This window comes from Triplophysa dalaica, chromosome 11 (assembly GCF_015846415.1).
Source record: "Triplophysa dalaica isolate WHDGS20190420 chromosome 11, ASM1584641v1, whole genome shotgun sequence".
NCBI lineage: Eukaryota > Metazoa > Chordata > Actinopteri > Cypriniformes > Nemacheilidae > Triplophysa > Triplophysa dalaica.
The window spans coordinates 9,063,444-9,080,704 of record NC_079552.1 but is presented as its reverse complement, the minus strand read 5'-3'; the positions used below and the strand labels follow the sequence as shown (position 1 = coordinate 9,080,704).

At 39.1% G+C, this 17,261-nt stretch overlaps 1 protein-coding gene across 4 annotated transcripts in view; it reads left to right on the top strand.

Annotated features, from left to right (window-relative positions):
- The window catches only part of unc5b (unc-5 netrin receptor B), a 74,541-nt gene that overhangs the window by 15,220 nt on the left and 42,060 nt on the right, over window positions 1–17,261 (top strand). For 2 of the 4 annotated variants that reach the window (XM_056761238.1, XM_056761237.1), the window contains exon 1: window positions 6,818–7,402. The exons of the other annotated variants lie outside the window; for them this stretch is intronic. In XM_056761238.1, coding sequence (XP_056617216.1) covers window positions 7,315–7,402 — 88 coding nt within the window. In that variant the 5' untranslated portion in view covers window positions 6,818–7,314. Of the gene's footprint in view, window positions 1–6,817; window positions 7,403–17,261 lie in introns of those variants that run through there. 4 annotated transcript variants of the gene reach the window in all.

The window sequence follows — 17,261 nt, the reverse complement described above, 5'->3', positions numbered from 1 at the left end:
TTTGGCAGACGCTTTTATCCAAAACGACTTACATTGCTTTTATCCTATACATTTTACATAGGTATTTGCAATCCCCTGGGATCGAACCCACAACCTTGTGTTGTTAACGCAATGCTCTTACCACTGAGCAACAGGACCGCTGACATTGCTTCACTTGTTTCTGATCTCTCCGCCAATGAAATTAACACCAGCATGCTGTCTTTCCATCACTGTTATTTCCAGCATCCCTCCTCGCTCTTTGTCTTTGACTTCAATTCAATTCCTTGCACTTGTTTTTCTTCCTCTTTTTCAATATGTCATGCTCCCTTTTTCCAAATTTCATTATCTCCAATCCTTTTAGCTCTTTCTCTCTCTCTCTCTTTAGTCTCTTTAATTCTTTCCCCTCTCTTCCCACCTCGCTCGTTCCTTTTCTGTCTCCAGAGCTCCTAGTAAATGATGCATGGCTGGGTCCCAGACTCTGAGCGATCATTAGTGTGGTGGTCCAGGAGAGATGGAGTGAAGGATGATGGAGGGAATACGAGAGAACAGCAAAAGGCATGTTTCTGCCCTCGGGCGTTTCCCCGGTCCTTCACCAAACCAGAGATTGTTTATGTAAAGCACCTGTAGGTGGCATTTCCTTATCCGGTTGTCATTAATTCCAGCACACATACACATGTACGCATACACACCAACATATACACCTGACGCTTTTCACAGCCACCTGAAACAAATCATTGGCTCAGTTCTTACATGATTGCTTGTTGACTGTTGGCATGGTAAATACTGAATTTATTTCAGAAATGCACATTTATTAGGTAGAGCTCACGGAAATTAATGAATTGTTAGGAATTACTGCTGCCGAAATGACTATAAAATGCTTACAAATGTCTCTTTCATTCAAAATGTAATTTACAGCCTGCTTTCTGCGGGAGGGCAACATTAATTGTAGCAAGCAAATAGTGTAGCGTCTACTTTTGTAAGGCAAAATTTAATAAGCCCAATTTACATAGAAAGGAGGCATGTTTGCACTGAAAAGAGTGACAATTACTTCATTTCAGCACTGATAACACACGGTTAAACTGGAATGCGGGTAGATACAAGGCATGTTTTGTGCTGAAATTGCCCCGTACTGTTTATAGCCAGCGTTCCCACAGGCCAAAGTGCAAGCAAATGCTATTTAATTAACCTTTGCACAGATTTTAGCCCTCTACAGTGGGAGGCGCATACACACATCATAACACACAAAGGCATAGTGCCAGTTTTTCTTGATTTGAAAAAAATCTATGTACGTGTCTCCGGTGTGACTCATTTGCTCCACTCTTTCTCAGTGCATGTGGGAACAAAATGTGTTAGGAGAAATAATAATGAAATAGAGAGACAGACGGGAGGCAACCAGCAGATGTGCTTGCAGTTATACAGTAGCTTATAACCTTATAGGTGCTGTCATTTGATCTCAAATCAGCCTTGGAAGAATATGCCAAAAGTAATGATCGATTTGCAAAATGTATACACCATCAGTCCACAAGCACTTCCAGTTTTTAATCCTACACAATGTTAAACAACATCTTCAAGAGCATTATACATGAAACTAAAAAGACTTGAAACAGGAAAGTGCTTCTTGACCTTCTTTATCGAGTAATTGCTTGGTTACTTTAATAGGCCCTTTTCACATGACGTCACGCATCTTCTGTTCTACCACGAAGCAGTGTATCGTTACTTCTGGTAGCACCGGAGTTAAAATGGAGTTTACTAAGTCGCTTGCACAGCAGCCACAAATACGGCTAGATGATGTACAACTTCTTGCAGGCAGATTTTCGCTTACGACAAGATCAAAGCTAGATAAGGATACAAATTCTTTATTGAACTTACCTCATTGATTATGAAGGTAAGTGTTTTGTTTTCTTTTTGTGTTAGCGAAGGTGCTAGGATAAGTACTTGAAAAAGTGTTCGGTCAGTGGTGACCGTGTTCAGTATTGTTAAATTCCAGCGCGACGGCGAAATGGAACTTCTTCTCCTTGTTTGTTGCAAGGAGGATGTTATGATACACTGCTTTGCGAAAGCCGGAAGTTAAAGGTAGAGTTTGTAAGAATTTTGCAGTAAAATATCCAAAAACCTGAGTATGCTGAGTACTTACAATATCTATTGATTTGAACACTGAAAACTGCGCAGTGTTATCTGTCACAGCCTGGCTCAGGGTTGTGACAAAATAAAAAAAGAATGCAGAATTCTAACCCAAAATATAAAACATTTATTTTACAAATAATAATCCAACACAAAAGCATAACAAAACAAACGCAGAAGGTGCGAGAAACCCAGGTGTCCTCAATCTCCATTATAGACTTAAGCACCGCCCCCTAAAACACCACCAAACAAACACCGAGAGAATGTATGCAGCCTGTCACATATCACACCATCGAATTGGACAATAACTGTAACATCTATGACTAACAATTTAGTTTTAACCTTACATTACTCAGGTCTAATTCATTATAATGAAATAAAATGATTTCATCAAATGCAACATTTATAAAACTTAATTACTTCACCTCTTCAGCTAACATGATTTCTCGTTCTTGTCTGTTTGAGGTATCACCGGTACCATCAGCGGTAGAGTTGAAGACAACATATCCCATCATTCCACGCATCTACACAGCATCACCAAGCTACGCAATTTTTGTGTGGTTTGATCGTGCTGCCTCTAGCGGCGATTTCTACAAACTGTTCCTTTAAGTTACATCATTGTGAAAAGGGCCTATCAAAATAGCATCATAAACTAACAGGTTACCGTGACAACCAATTTTGCAGATACTTCATCAAGAATATTTAATTGAACTAATATGTTACCACAGTGACCACCCCCACAACAGGTGCCAAAGTACTGTTTCTTCAATCAAATTCAATTGATCAATTAGTGAAGTCAATGCATCCCTTATTCAAGAGATTTCACGCTTCTCTTTCAAATATTTGTTTATTTGGTGACTCAGCTGCCAGTTCTGTCTTCTCAAATCTCCTGTTTCATGCTCAGGTGAAAGTCAGGTGTTGAAGACCGGATTACTCGGGTCCGGGCTGCTTTCATGTGCTTTAAATGCCACAACATTTAAGCGTCAACTTGTGCCCGGCTTTTTCCTTAGCCATTGAACAGATCTGTTTACCTTGGAAAGCAATTTAAGATGCATCAGCGCACATTCAAAACAAACGGCTGTTGAGTAGCAGACCTCGGTTTTGTATGGAAGGCCGTAGGTACCAGTGACACCTGTGAAAGGTATTGTGCTCATATTGTCAGCCTGTAATTACAAAAATATGCATTTCCAATTCCGTTTACGGGCAATATGATACATGAGATGTTTTTGAGGGCTTGTTCACAAATTCGCCTGCCTATTCATTCTAACAGATAATTGTAAACAAACTTGGATTGCTGTCCTTGAAGGGGACTCGAACCTGAGGCTCGGTTCGAGCTCAAAGCTTTACCCCCCATGTAACAGAACTACAAATAAGAGAAAAATAGGAGGAGATGGGGAGGAGGAGGGATGCCGTAAGAGCTGACGCTGGGGCGGCACAGAGACTGACGCTTATATTCAGCCTTAATGATGATTGACAGAACTGAATGTTAAGGCTCCTCCCGAACCTATACGTTTATAACTTTATGAAGAGCTGCTCAATAAATTTGTCTCGTCTATTTTTAGTAGAAGTTCTGGGTAGGCTGAATATGTTTCTTTCTGGCGTTGGTGCTGCTATCTACGATTCCACATATTAAAAGCGAGAGGGTTTTGAAACTGGAATGTGAAAACGGTGTAAAACCTATGTCTCTGACCTCTCTGGCTCTCTTTCACCTTGTTTGCTTCAGGCTAACTCTTACATTTCATCGTGCAGCTGGAAGGGTTCAAAGGAGCAAGTTGTCTGAAAATTCAAAATTTTCCCAATTGTTGTGGCACCTTTAATTTCATTAGCTTTTCCCCGCAGGAGTGCTGAGTTTCTAAGGCAACAATCAGAGTAATAGGCTTGCCCATGCAATCTGCTAAAAGCCATTGTTGCCCACGGGCCTGGGTGTACCTGGGGATTAGAACAAGGCGGGACAGGTGAACCCAGCATGGGATCACATACACATTACTCACTGACACACACATTTGGTAGGAAAGTTTCTTTATTGGCTAATTCTTTAAATTACTACATTTATATTTTTGCTATGTCTACATGTAACATTTAAAGAAACCCTTCAGCATTTTAATTTTGCAAATAAATAAGTGCCTTCCAAAATGTAGGTAATTGCAGGTTTTGCTTTCCGTGTTGACGCTGAACAAGGTATGCAAAAGAAAACTGAATGCATAAAAGAAACTCAGCCTCAAGTTGTTTCAAATCTGTATAAATGTCTTTGTTTGGTTGAGCACGAAGAAAGATATTTCGAAGAATGTTAGCAACTATGATTTCAGAAGCACCATTTACTACCTTAGTAGAAAGAATTATTGTATATTTTTTTGGTTCTGTTGAACACAAATGTAAATATTTTAAAGAATTTGGGAAATCAGTTCTTGGCACCTTTGACAACCATTTTATTTGTAGTCAATAGTGCCCCAGAATTCTCGGTTGCTAACATTCTTCCAAATATCTTTCTGTTTAATCAACAAAACAAAGAAAATTATACAGGTTTGGAACAACTAAAGGTTGAGTCATTTATGACAGAATTTTCATTTTTGGATGGAGTATCCCTTTAAAAAAAATCTTTCTTTACTACATTTTCACTCTTTCTTGCCTACAGTTGTAATGTAAAACCATCATATTTCTGAAATGATATAAAAGGATAAAAATTAACACATATCTTGTTTAAAACAACAACTTCCTTTGTGAAGCAGAAAGTAATAATTAGTATGCGGTTTGGTTCAGTTGGAAAATTCCTGCAAATCATTTTCAGTTAACCAGTTTCATAACATACAGACAATTGTTGTGTTTTTCTTCATCAATGTTACAATTTTTATCCTTTGTAATGTTTGAAAGTCAAAACTAAGTAGTGCGATTCAATATGTTACCCTTGATATTAAAATGACTTCATAATTACATGTTTTTCATTCTTTTAGAATTCTCTCTTTTCAAAGGCTAGCATTGTCTTCCATTGTTCATAACAATGTTCAGCACCCCAGCCCTCTTCTTACCTTTTCTCACCTTGCGCTGCTCATCAGTTACATTTCTAATTAATCACAACAATATTAAGTTACAGACATTGCAAGGATTCAAGTATATTCCCATTCGCCCAGTTACTGGTGTTAAGACGTGTTTAAGATATGCATGAGCAGCAATGAAAGCAAACTGTTCCATTAGTAAGCACTGAATTGTTTGATGCTGTTGACAATGGCGGGGAATTGGATCAGTATGTGATTGAAACGGATTAAATAAAGTTTCAACTAGGTTTGTCACTGCTCAACCTACTTCATATTTTTTATATTGATTTTGAGGACAGAAATATCAGTCATTAACTCTTTAAGCACTAATCGAATAACTAGGCAAAACAACAAATTCTTAAACACCTTAAAGTTTAGAAAAGTGAGGAACAATGGTGGAAAATCATCATTAGTCTTCAGGGATTTTTATCATAATCTTTTTAAATCAGCTTCAAGCATCTGTGCGCTAAAGACTGCCAGACAGTAATTTTAGCATAAACATTGTCTGACATACTTAACAAGGCTTTAATTTTTCAACCCCCCTTTATAGCATATGTCTTCACTGCATTTTTTTTTCTTAGAGCAGGTGCGATTAGGAGGAGTTTATTCATTCCATAAATGGTACCTGATGCTGCGGGGAAATAAGGCAAAGTGGTCGTGCTTCACCTATTAAAATCTCTTAAACCTATTTTTCTTGTGTGGAAAACACTGACACACAAACATTTACAATGTACCGTCAAAAACACTGACGCACAAACATTTACAATGTACCGTCAAAAAATAAACAATTTTATCACCGACCTGTCAGTTTTGGGTCTCCTCGAACATAAAATAAATTGCAGCTTAGAGAGCAGTTGAGGTTTTTTTCTGTCAGCAATACCTGCCAGTCAGGTATGACTGCTTTCCTTACCAATGATACCACCAGTGGTCCAACTCTATCTGCATAACAATGGAAGTTCAAAGGATTTTACTACCTGGTATGACCATAAACGTAACCATAAACAGATTATTAAAAACCTGTTTTAAGTTCCTGCTTACACAACCAACATTAGAGAGTTGTCAAAGAGAGACCAATGAAACCAGGCGTTGAGTGGACATATGTTATTAGAAAATCTGTATTTTCAGTATCTGACATGACTGTAGAAAGCACACACTGTCGCCCTCGTGTGATGTGCTTGAGAATGCATTCAACAATCCAACCCTAAACCGAACCCCTTTGAAATGCATCAATTTAGATGTGTGATTGTGTCAAATTATTACTAATAGTGGTATACGTTTTGTGATTCATTATCTAATTGCTCTGGATTAAGTTATTATAATATATAACTACAATTAAATGATAAAGGATACAAAATATAGTTGATAAGTCAGAAAAAATGATATGATTGTATAAATCAGTACAAATCAGTTTTCTTTGGCTTAATAATAATAATAATCATACTAATCATAATACAAATAATGTTTATTGTTACGATATTAATAATAATGCTCAAATGGGCGAATCCTTGTATCCATGCTTTCTGTCTTTCTAGGCACATCTCTCACACCTCGTCCTCTGTTCGATAGTGCTCAGTACAGGTCGGTGAAGGTTGATCATTGGTTGATGGGAGATGAGAGGCTGGAGGCTGGCGCTTCGTACCCGTGTCCGTGTGTTTACACTCACAGTACTCAAGACGCACAGACGAGCGGACGCGTCAGGGCGATGGCGCTCCACAGATAACAGCGGAGATTTCCAAGCTATTCAGAAGTATTACATTTAACATATACGGACAGTTCTTTTCACTAATCTCGATAGGAATAACGCCGTCAAGTACTTTTGTTTTTGCGTTATGCTGCTTTCTAACTGTTGTTAAGACAACGCGTTTGCTTACTTGGAGTTGTGAATGAGATGAACTTTACGCCAATTCTCGGTTACCTTCTGTTTCACTAATGACGGGGACTTTAACTGTCGCGAGGAGCGCATACATTTTCTCGTAATCGCGCAATTGAATGATTTGGGGAATTATCCGGAGTGGACTATAAAATAGGTTTTTTTCCACAAACTGACAAGTTTGCGAAGTTTAAGGAGAAACTCGCCTCCGTAGAAGTATCCGGAGAGGGTTGAAGACTAGAGGATTCAGCGAGGCTTTAGCCGACTGGAGCGAGAGCACCTGGGGACATTTTGCAGAAGCGCGACCGGGTAAAGATGCTCTCTGCATGGATACAGCGCGACCAGACTCCCGCTGCCGTTCTCACGTTAGCGCTGCTGTACGGAACCTTTGCGATCCATGCAGGTACGGGCAACCTTTTTGTTCGGTTATTTAAGTTAATGTTTACGGACTTCCGTAGACTTACAGCATGAGGCATACAACAGATAAGCTCGGATGCGTTTTATAACACGCGCAGTCGTGTGAACATACACACCCCAAAACACAGATAAGTTTAGGGATAATGAGGTTGTCAAGCTGGATGTGAATTTCTCATCATCGATGAAGACACAACTGTAGTATAAAGGTCACGCGGTTTTATTTTTATGTGTAAGCGAAAATGGTTTAGTTGCAGAAAGCCTTTATAATTTTTCCGGTTTATTTACCGTGTCTGGAATTGCATACATTTTACCGAAACTTTGCATGAATCGACATGAAAGATTAAAAGAGGATGATGTACAGTATTATCTAAAACGGAAATAGGGAATGAATAAGCCTTTAGGTTGATCCATTTTTACTAAATGTGCACTGTCTTTATATTATAACAGGTGGCACTGTTCATTTAAAAAATCTATCTATCTATCTATCTATCTATCTATCTATCTATCTATCTATCTATCTATCTATCTATCTATCTATCTATCGAGCTGTTAAAGACATGCGTCTTCCAGAGAAATATTCTGATCTGTTTCTGCTTGCAGTGCTGAGCTTCTAAGCAGCAGAATAAAGCTGAACCCCTGGTGTTCTCCGAGTAATTAAGGTTTAGCTCAATGCCTTCCTGGCTTCAGAAGGAGAGAGAGAAAAATATTAACCTTGTAAAAAGGAAACAACATCTGAAGGAAAGCAGAGATAGTCGATTCTGCGATTCACGTCGTAATATTTAAAAAGCTTTTCCTTTTTCCCTGTTCTTTGACACTTTTCTCTTGATGTAGTTTAGGATTATATTTAGCAAAAGTTGTTGATTAAGCGGGGGTGAAGTTTTCCCAGCAGATCGTATTCAAGGCCAACTTTTTTCCATTGAATAAATCATTTTGTGAAAATATTACATTACTACGCTAGCCTAATTTACATTTCATATATAATCACTAAAGTAGTGCCATAACCTCAAGGCCTGATGCCTAATAATAATACTTAACAAAGAGGAAACTAAGCTGAAACACGGCACTACATTAATTCACGTTTTCTCTTAATATGGTAATACTTGTTGTAATGAAATAACCAAAGCTTCTGGACATATTGGACAAATTTAATATTACTGTCTGAAAAATTCATTTTAAGCGGCTAATTAACTCCTTGTTAAGTTCTGGATAATGTCTATCAATTGCTAGTTCACAAGTAGATGATGTTGTGATGTGTTATTTTTCTGCATGAAGGCTAACCTATCTTCTGTCCGACCTTAGAAGTGACAGAAAGCAATGAAGCGTACAAGAAATCTCTCCCTCTTCATGCTCTCACACACAGTAAATCTGATTCAGTGAGTTTATGTGATTGTTTTTTTGGTAAAAAAATAAAACAAGAATATAACTTTGGATGCTTATTTTCCCTCAAATAGAAACAAATGTCATATATTGGAAACTAAAAAAAAGATTTTGCAGACAGAAGTTCTTGAAGATAAAATTTGAGTCAAAGTGTCTCTCAGGCCTAGATGCTGACACATCCATCACAGTCAATATGGATGGATACTGTCTCCTCTCGCATTCTGGCCATTCCTGTTCTTCCTCTCCTCCTTGTCTTTGTGTATTGTGGATGTGCTGAGCTCAGATTTCCTGTATGCTACAGCTTTTCACTGTTGACATACACATTAATTACCCAGACTGCCAGGAACCCACGTCTGGCTCCTTTGCCCCATCAGCTTTTCCTTGCTTGATTTGCGTGTGTGCGTGCACGTGTGTTTTTGTTTGTGTTTGGTTGGCTGAACATCCCTGTATACACCCTAGAGCGGGATGAGTGACGGAAGATCTTTGCTCTTGTGTATGTAATGGAGTCACACAGTCTGGATTTGCACGCACGTGTGCGTGTTGTGGGAGCTGGAGAGGATAACTCTCAGGAATGCTATGAATAAGACATAAACACTTGATCTTTATTGTTTTGACTGTTTATAAAGGAATGAGACCATGTAGCCTGATAGTTAAGTGCCATTGGCTAAAAAGTAGGCAGGTCAGTGCCTAAGGTCAAGATGGAGGAGGGAGGTATGCTCTGGTAGCCCCCCCAATCATGTTTAGAAAGCGTAACATGTCGGATCCTCCCAACAGGAGCTGTCAGACTTCGTTGGCAGTCTGGGGCGGAGGGTGTAATTGGTTATCTTTAGGAGTAGGTCATCTGCATCCTGGAGTCGAGATTTGAAGTTGCAACACCCAAATGGATGTCGTGAGAAAAGTGAAACGGAATAAAACTTCTGAAGTAAGGAGAGAAACTAGTAAGCCTTGTAATTAAGTTTTAGAGGTAGAAAAGAAAAAACGCTTAGATCTATAAGACGTCTGGCAGAGATTTGAACTGCCAGTCTTGTGGTGTGCATTAGGTTTATGGCCGCTGTGGGAGGCAAAGAGAGGGGTGAGTACAGGGCATTGGAGGAGATCACTGGTTTTTCACTCACCCCCATACTGTATTATTCATCACTGTAAAGTGGCCTCTTTAATATTTTAAAGCAGTTCATGGTGGTGTGTGATCTGTTTATGATGCAACGGATTGCTGAAGTGGTGTCGGACACACGTTTTGGGCATACAGGTTGAAAGTTTGTCACAGTTTTTGGATCATATATAAATATATATACAAAAATTTTAAGAGACCATTTCAAATTTTCATTTAACCAGCATCTGTAGATGTATCGTGGTCATTCCAGTTTCCAATACCAATTTCAACAAATTGAAACCTCAGGAGTGACATAAAGTCATCCAACAGCAATGTGAAAGACTGACATCGTGAAAAGACACATGGAAACTGTGATAAAAAATACCACATGAAAAAATAATTTTCAAACTTTTCCTAAAAACATGTGCAAATATTACTGTTGGATTGCTCAAAATTTGAGGTCTGAAGAAATACAAAAATATTTTCTGTTATTTTGACCTCTTTCTCCAGTTTTCATTTTCTGCAAATAATTTCAAGTAGAAACAATATTTTGACATTGTTAGTACTTAACAGAATGAAACAAAAATAATCATATTACCTAAACACAAATTTTGTGTTTTTTCTTTCCCAGAAAAATGGTAAAAATGACAATTTTATGCTGAATGTCAGTCTGTGTGAATGTGAGTGGTGCGTGTGAGTGTAGGTTATATGTGTGTGCGTCACAAAGATAAGACGGCGCAGACATATTCATCTGCGGCTTAAAAGCAAAAGCAGCTTGAGAATGAAAGTGAGAGAAATATATCTAAGGGAGATGTATTGAGATGGATGGAGCCCAGGGATTGCCTTTTAAATAGACTTTATTAAAAAAAAGAGTGCGAGAGCGAAAAGTCAGGAGTCAGAAGCATTGGCATTCAAGCATCATTAAGTCCCTGGCACACTCCGAGAGAGAAGACGACAGCGGCGGGAGAGAGTGAGGAATGGTGACTGAGAGGATCGTGTGATGAACAGATCGTTGAGTGGAGATGTTTTTATTAAGATTCTTATCGATGCTTGAAGCTCTCTGTATTAATGGTGGACATTTTTAATGCTTTGCCAATACTGTGCATGTACACCGCCATAAATCTGCAACAAACAGGAGGGACGGAGTCTGTGAGAGCGGAAGGAAGAGAGGTTAAAAAGATATATGAAAGAACATGTGGTGGAGTTGTAATTGCAGGTAAAAGATTCACTTCAAGGCAGGAGGACAAATGAACAACAGAGGAGCTGGAAAGAGGGCTGAGAGGAGACATTAGCTGTGTTATGTACTTCAGAAGCAGCGGCCTAAATGAAATGAAACCTCATAAGAGACCGATTTGGAGTCTAAACATAGCCAGCGACTTAATGTGGTTTACAAATGAGTAAAGTTCCCTTGTATTGACAATACTTAAACATAAAGTAATATTTGATTTGTATTATGTAAGATACATATGTTTATACTGAACTTTTATATTAATATTTTTATGTAAAAAGTTATGAATAAGAATAATTTCATAATATAACTTTTACTAATGTATAACTATTTAAAATATATAAATATAAATATTTGTATTTTATGTTACATTTTATATTTAATATAATATATTAACTAAAAAATAGATCAAATATATTTTTATAATATTACATAATATATTAGTATCTAAATATTTATTATTTATTGTTTATCATGATAATATGCATTATTTTATTTTCATTATAATTGATAATATATTTTTACAAAGTGCATCATAGTGCCTTTTCCTTTACAATTAGGTCAGGTATCTCCTGCATCCTGCATGCCTATGATACCTTCAAATTTTGTCTCCATAGGCAGCTTACCAGGTTTTGAAACAGAGTAAGCGTGTGTTAATGAATAGATGGATGGATGATGGGAAAGAAAGACAATTTGATGAAGTCAAAGCGAGGAGTGGATGGTAGAATGAGAAAAGAAGAGAGGGAGACTCTTCACCCCACCGGGGTTTACGGCAGCTGGGTGGTGGTGGAGGTGGGTCGAGGGGCGGAGAGTGACAGGGTCTATAGAAGAATGACTCGGTAGGGTGGCTTTGTGCCCGGATTGAATAGAGAACTGAATGAAGCTCTTTTCTGCCACTGTGTGTGGGGTGAGAGGGAGGAGGGGTCAGCATGCTTGCAACTTCTTCAGCTGGAGAGAGTGACTGACGGTGTATGTTTGTGTTTCCTCTGTGTCTGCATTCCATTCATAGTCACACTTCTTATTCAGTCCTTGTGAACAATGCCGTCAAGAGCCGACACAACTCGGAATTCATTGGTCTTTAGTCTTTCATCATTTCTTATTTTTTGATGCAAATGTTACTGTAGCACAACTGGTAGCACGACTTGGCAGTAGCTAGAGCAAGGTCATGGGTTTGATACCCGGGGTTCACACATACTCATGCATCTCTTAAATCCTCCTTGGAAACATCTACCAAATGCCAGCCTGATGGCTTCTTTTACCTCAAGAAAATCATGCGACGGCTGAACATTTCAAAATGCGGCAGCCCGACACAATTATGCCAAGCCAACAGTGACTTTGGCGGACAGCCTTCCCTCAGGCTCAGGGTAGATGCTGCTGTAACTGGCAGAGTCCAGAGATTACTGCATACAGTAGGAACTTTTCCAAACCCAACAGCATGACAAACATCTAGGAGCATCAGCCTCTCAATCTTAGTCTGTCGAATTGTTTGCTTTGACAGTATTCAGCTGTGCTGGCTTGAAAACTGATACCCTCATTTGACGGATTGATAGATGCATGTGACTTGTAAAGTTGGACTTTTTATGCAACCTTTCTGTTTTTACATTCGCTTCTCTGATTCTGAATCTGTCTCGCATGACGATTACTACTTGCATCAGAGAGAAATGTATAAAAAGTTAAAAGAGTTATAAAAATCAGGAGTGAAGAGACTCCAAGTCAGACCTGTGGGGGTCTGGATAGCATGTCAGATTCCTTTCGGCGGGGGTCTGGAAGTGTTGGTGCCAGGGCCACGTGAATAGGTCTCCTGCAGTCCACCTGCCTTTGTGTGTCCTGTCTTGAAAGAGAGACTTATTGAGGCCATGGAGATTTCCCTCATCTTCTTAGCCTTCAAAGGAAGTTCAGGCCAGTCCATGCCTAAAGATTAGACCCCAGCCAATCTGTGGTATGTGTGACTGTGCGTTTTACTTGAATAGATGCTAAATGTGTGTTAACTGGTTAAAAGCAATTATTAATATGTTTTTTTCTGTCGTAGAACACAACAATAGAATATGAGGGAGTGATAGACTCCATTCACCTATATACATTTTTTCAGGTGGGATCGAAAATGTCAGATCCTTACTTTCTATCGAACATCTTTTGTTATATCACATGGGTTTAAAACAACATGAGGGTGATAAGTCATCAAAAACAGATATTTTCATTTTTAACCTGTCTCTTTAAGACTTCACCACTGAGTCTTTTAGACAAGGGATAAATAAAAACCCCACTGTCAGCCAAAGTCTTCTTCCTATTTTATCCGCTAAATTAAAAGCTGTGGAATCTTCTCCTCGCTCATGTTTGCAAACTCCAGCCCGCTCTTATTTCATCTGGCTCCTCTATTGTGATGGGGGTTTGTGGATTTGCTTTTTGGAAGGTAGCGTGGAGAATTCTATCTCCCGCCTTTTAAGGCTCCCATCTGCCTCAGGGATAGAGAATTATTGGGGGTTGAGGATCTTTTGGGGGTTTTATTAGGGTCTTCTGTGGATTGCATGCTACAGAGGGGCCTCTTGGGAGGGACGGGGGACATCTTCCCCGAGAACACACACGTACACATACATGCCTGCTCACCGGCTGGTTCTCAATGTTGAAGTGCTGGAACGAAACGTCCCCTGTGTGTGTGGCGTGCTGGTAAAGGCAGTCTGATGGTGTGTGACCAAAGAGTAATGTTTCTTTGTGACGACGTTCTAGTTTTCTTTGAGGAGGCCACACACAATGTGCTTTTGTGAACGAAGAACCCCGCCTGACCAGGAAATGACAATGCGGCGTTTGACACAAAAACTTTGTAAAATGTTGATGAATGAATATGATTGAGGATATCAAGGAAACCAATGCAATACATTTGTTTGATGCACTGGTGCTATTATATTTGTATGTGGTGTTTTAAACACTAACCTTTGACAAAAACAAAAGAACAGACACTGTTACATGCATCTAATTAAAGCAAACTTAGAAGAGCCCGTGTTTCACGGTCAACACTTTAGTAATGACTCTATTATGGACTTTGGCTGCACCCATGTTCTTGAACACATAAACTAGCGTTGCTTTATCTATTTGGAATGTGTGTTGTTGCTGATTCCACACCCGTTTGGTGTGATTCTGGTTTGATCTTACCAGTTTTGCCTGGTTTCCTCGTGTGAATGGTTCCACTCCTACACTGTGAGATAGCAGAATCTGATATGTTCAAGTGAAGGGAGGATCTTTAACTGCTAACTAGGGTTCACAAGAAGGCCACGTTCACAGGGCCTGTCAATCAGATGTTTTTACACCCCTCACTCACGCAAGTCTGATATGCTTTGGTCTGTTTTTGGTCACTTTGGACCCAAATCAGATTAAATTGAAATACGTTTTACTGTTTGCAAGTCAATTAATTAGCTGTTCAATTTAAATTGAATAAAAAGCCCAGTTTAATTTATTTTGTTTTTTTTCCTTTATTTTCTATTTGCTGTTTAGACAGACTGCAATGTTTTTTTTAAGACGTAAAGATAATACTATATCGCTGCTGTACTTCTGAAACCTTGTATCTCCATATTTCATGATTTGTATTTTTTGTCACCCTTTATGTTTGTCAATGGGCTTTGCAAATATCTAAACAATAAAAAGTATAAAAAGTGCTTGTCGACTTTAACAACACAATATTTAATCATTTGAAAAGCAAAGTGATTGTTTTCATTTCCTGAAAAACAGCAAATTTGTACATCCGAGGTTTCGGAAGGACAGGGACAATATCTTAATGTTACTGTAGTTATGTGCTGGGAAAAACATCTTTCAGACGTATCAAACAATACAAGCAATCTCTCCTGATTCTGCTGTGTGCCCACATAAGTCTTATGAAGACAGTTTCACATTTTAAATATGTGATCCCTTTAAATTTGAATGGAATTTGATGTCATATTATTTTTTACTGTTCACCAGCTGTAAAAAAATATTCTAAAAGCGAACCGTATCTTTCATCTGTATAATTAGTTGTAGTTAAGTCTTTCCTATTCTCTTAAAGTTATATTAATACTATTTTATTAATTTCGAAAAATGCATCTATATAGTTATAAGATTATTACATTTAGTCTATTAGATTTATGCTCTAGTGGTTTATGCTTTATCTACAGAGGTAAGGTGGCCTCTGCTGTCCTTCAAATATGCTACTTTTTCATAGACATGCATTGCTTTCTTCCATTTTCCATGTGATCCTGTTTCACAAGCTTCTTACCCATGAACGGACAGATGGATGGTGAGGCCGACCTCACACTCACCTTTCTGGTCACACGGCTCTGTTCCACCTATCTGCTCCGATTATAGCAGGGGATTTGAGTGTGTAGTGACTTCTTGCGCACCCTAGTGCTTATACCAAGACCCAGACCAGAGCCATCTCAAACCGCTGCCACAGCCGACATTTCCCCAACGCATCCCTCAGCTACCCATCCATTCATAGAAAGCAAAACGACCCTTATGTCTGTAAATCAGAGCAGTGTGCACGGGGTTGGCTAGGGCCAATTCGCAGTGTGGCTCGTGTTTACGAGGATTAAGGAAACAGATGGACGGCCATGCTGACTGGTGTGGCTTCATTAACTCTTAGCGCGACCGTTGTAAAGTCCTCCGCCCTTGCACATCTCGCTCCGGAGCTCAGGGCCGAGCCAGACCAGAGGTCTGCGGGGAGAGCGAGGTTACAGCAAGGGGAGGTGGATCGCACTCATGGCGGCTGTGAAAATGTTTATTGATCGGAAAGCTGAGATGTGGGGCTGGGTGTTTCTACTTGATTGATTAATGTCGAAGTGAAGCAGTGGGACTTTCTTTAAAGAAAGACTCCTGACATCATGTTGTCAAACCAGGGGCTGAGAGAGAGTGGTTTTCCCAAAGGAGTTGTGTGTGTTACAAGTGTGTGCCGCTGTGGTTTTGTTCGGCTGTTTGTCAAAGAGCATGGGTGACATGGCAAAATAACACAAACTGATTTGATATTGTACGGCTGGACTGATTTATTTTTTCATCAGACAGTGTGAAACCAGTTGTCAGACCCATAGTCATAGTCCATTGTTTCATTTTTTTCTGAAAGAGCTTTTACGTCTCTTGCTTCTTATATTTTTATCATTAAACATTTAGACAAAGTTAATACTTAAATGACACTTAAGTGATCTCCTTGTAGGGCTGTCAAATGACTAATCGCACCCGGAATAAAAGTTTGGGTTTACCTAACATATGTCCGTGTCTATTAATTTTGATCTTTTTCTTAGATATGGTGAAAGTAAAAGTAAACTATTATTATATATGCATGTCTATGTAGTTTGAAATATAAACGAATATGCACAGTACACAGACATAGTATGTAAACACAATTTTTTTTCTGAATGCGATTAATCAAGGTTGATCTTTTGACAGACCTACTTGTAATAAAATGGTGTTTTCTGAGCACATTATTGCATCAGTTTCTTTTAATTGACCAAACTGTGTCGTTTTTAAAATACATTTTGGGTTGTTGCACTGAAAAGGCAATTTGTTAAACACTGAGAGACATTTTTACAGTAGGCCACTCCTGTGCATTAAAAATCACTGTCTTGGCACGTCTATCTGAGCCATGGCGCAGTTAAGCCCCGCTTTTTGTATACACAGGGGTTGACCCGAACCTCCAACACTATTCTTTCTTTGTCTGTAACATTTTGAGCGATTTGCAGCCAAAAACAGAACGTACTTAGCAATCTTAATAGATGACTAAAGCCAGGTAGACAGACTAACATCCAGCAGTCAATGGGAGAAAGCTTTGACAGAAGATGTTTTTTGGAAGGACAGCCCCACAGGGAGTCTTTGTGCGTGTACAGCGGTCTGTTAGGAGAGATGTAAGGGCTGCAACCCTACATATGCCACTCTGGGGTAGACAGGTGGTGTAAAAATACAAACTGCCATGAAAGACTCACTTCTCTTCTGGGGTCACAGAATACTTGTAGAGGTCTTTATGTTACCATCTGCCCGTAATAAGGATTTAAACACGACAAAGACCCGTCAGGGATTGGCGAGGCAAAACTTATTCCGTACATAGATTTGGTACTTTTAGAAGTCGTTCTGAAATCATTTATTCGGTCATTGCTTCACTGATTATTCTTGAGATGCCATCGCCGCAATGGCTTCTTA